This window comes from Oxyura jamaicensis, unplaced genomic scaffold (genome assembly GCF_011077185.1).
Source record: "Oxyura jamaicensis isolate SHBP4307 breed ruddy duck unplaced genomic scaffold, BPBGC_Ojam_1.0 oxyUn_random_OJ70350, whole genome shotgun sequence".
NCBI lineage: Eukaryota > Metazoa > Chordata > Aves > Anseriformes > Anatidae > Oxyura > Oxyura jamaicensis.
The window spans coordinates 647-1,778 of NW_023309932.1; the positions used below are offsets into that span (position 1 = coordinate 647).

At 69.1% G+C, this 1,132-nt stretch overlaps 1 protein-coding gene across 1 annotated transcript; it reads right to left on the reverse strand.

Moving 5' to 3' along the window:
• Nucleotides 1–461: 461 nt before the first annotated feature.
• On the reverse strand, nucleotides 462–1,097 carry LOC118159432 (ubiquitin-60S ribosomal protein L40; the record flags this gene model as incomplete). The annotated part of the gene is made up of 3 exons (XM_035314015.1): nucleotides 462–624; nucleotides 769–871; nucleotides 977–1,097. Coding segments are annotated over 3 exons (318 nt in total), but the record flags the coding sequence as incomplete, so codon positions are not given.
• Nucleotides 1,098–1,132: the final 35 nt, after the last annotated feature.

Consider the following 1,132-nt stretch of genomic DNA (forward strand, 5'->3'; position numbering starts at 1 on the left):
CCCCCCCCCCCCCCCCCGGGACGTCCGTGCCCGGTGCTGCCGGGTCGGGGCTGAGCTCGATCCCGGTGCGCACGGAGCACGGTACCGGGAGCACGAAGGGGTATCGGTACCAGGTATCGGTACCGGGAATCACCGTAGGCACGGCGGAACCGCTCCCCCACCCACACGGGCACGGCCCGGTCCCGGTTACCCCAGGACCCTCCCAGCCCCGCGGGGGCCCGGTCCCGGTCCCCCCCCTCCCGGCGCGGCCCCGTCCCGCGCACCATGGCCCGGCCCCGGGCCCTGCGCGGCGACGGAGGGCGCAGGCCCGGCGGAGACCGGAGGCGGAGCGCGGCGGAGCGCGGCACCGCCGCCACCTGCAGGCACCGCCCGGCATCACCACCCCCACTTCCCCCCCGTAGCTCCAAGATTTTTTTTTTTTTAAGGGAAAACCGGCGCATTTTGGGGCAAAAACAACAGGCCAAGGCGTGAACACTCAGATCTTTTATTGGCACAGCGCCGCGGCCGCGCGGGGCAGAGCCCCAGGGCCTCTACTTGACCTTCTTCTTGGGGCGCAGGTTGTTGGTGTGGCCGCACTTCTTCTTGCGGCAGTTGACGGCGCGGGGATGGAGGCGAGCGTAGCACCTGGAAAGGGAGCAGAGAAACGTCACCGAGGGCCGCGTAAGAGCAAAGAAGGGGATCTAAAACCTAGAAAATGGAAAGGAATAAACCCCATGTGGGGAGACCCCCGGGGATTACAGCGAGGGGGTGCGAGCAGCGGGGCCGTACTTGCGGCAGATCATTTTGTCGCAGTTGTACTTCTGGGCGAGCTGCCGGAGGGACGGCTCGATGATGCCCCCGCGCAGGCGCAGCACCAGGTGCAGGGTGGACTCTGAAAGCGAGACAAACGTCAGCGGGCACCGGGGGGGTCCCCGGGGACCACCCGGATCCCCCAGGGGGGCCGAATCCGTGCGCGGGGCTCCGCCAGGACAGGCACCTTTCTGGATGTTGTAGTCGGCGAGCGTGCGGCCATCCTCCAGCTGCTTGCCCGCGAAGATCAGCCGCTGCTGGTCGGGGGGGATCCCTGAGGGGGAGGGAGCCGTTAGCACCGGGTAGGGTTGACAGGGGGACAGCGGGGGGGGGGGGGGGGGGG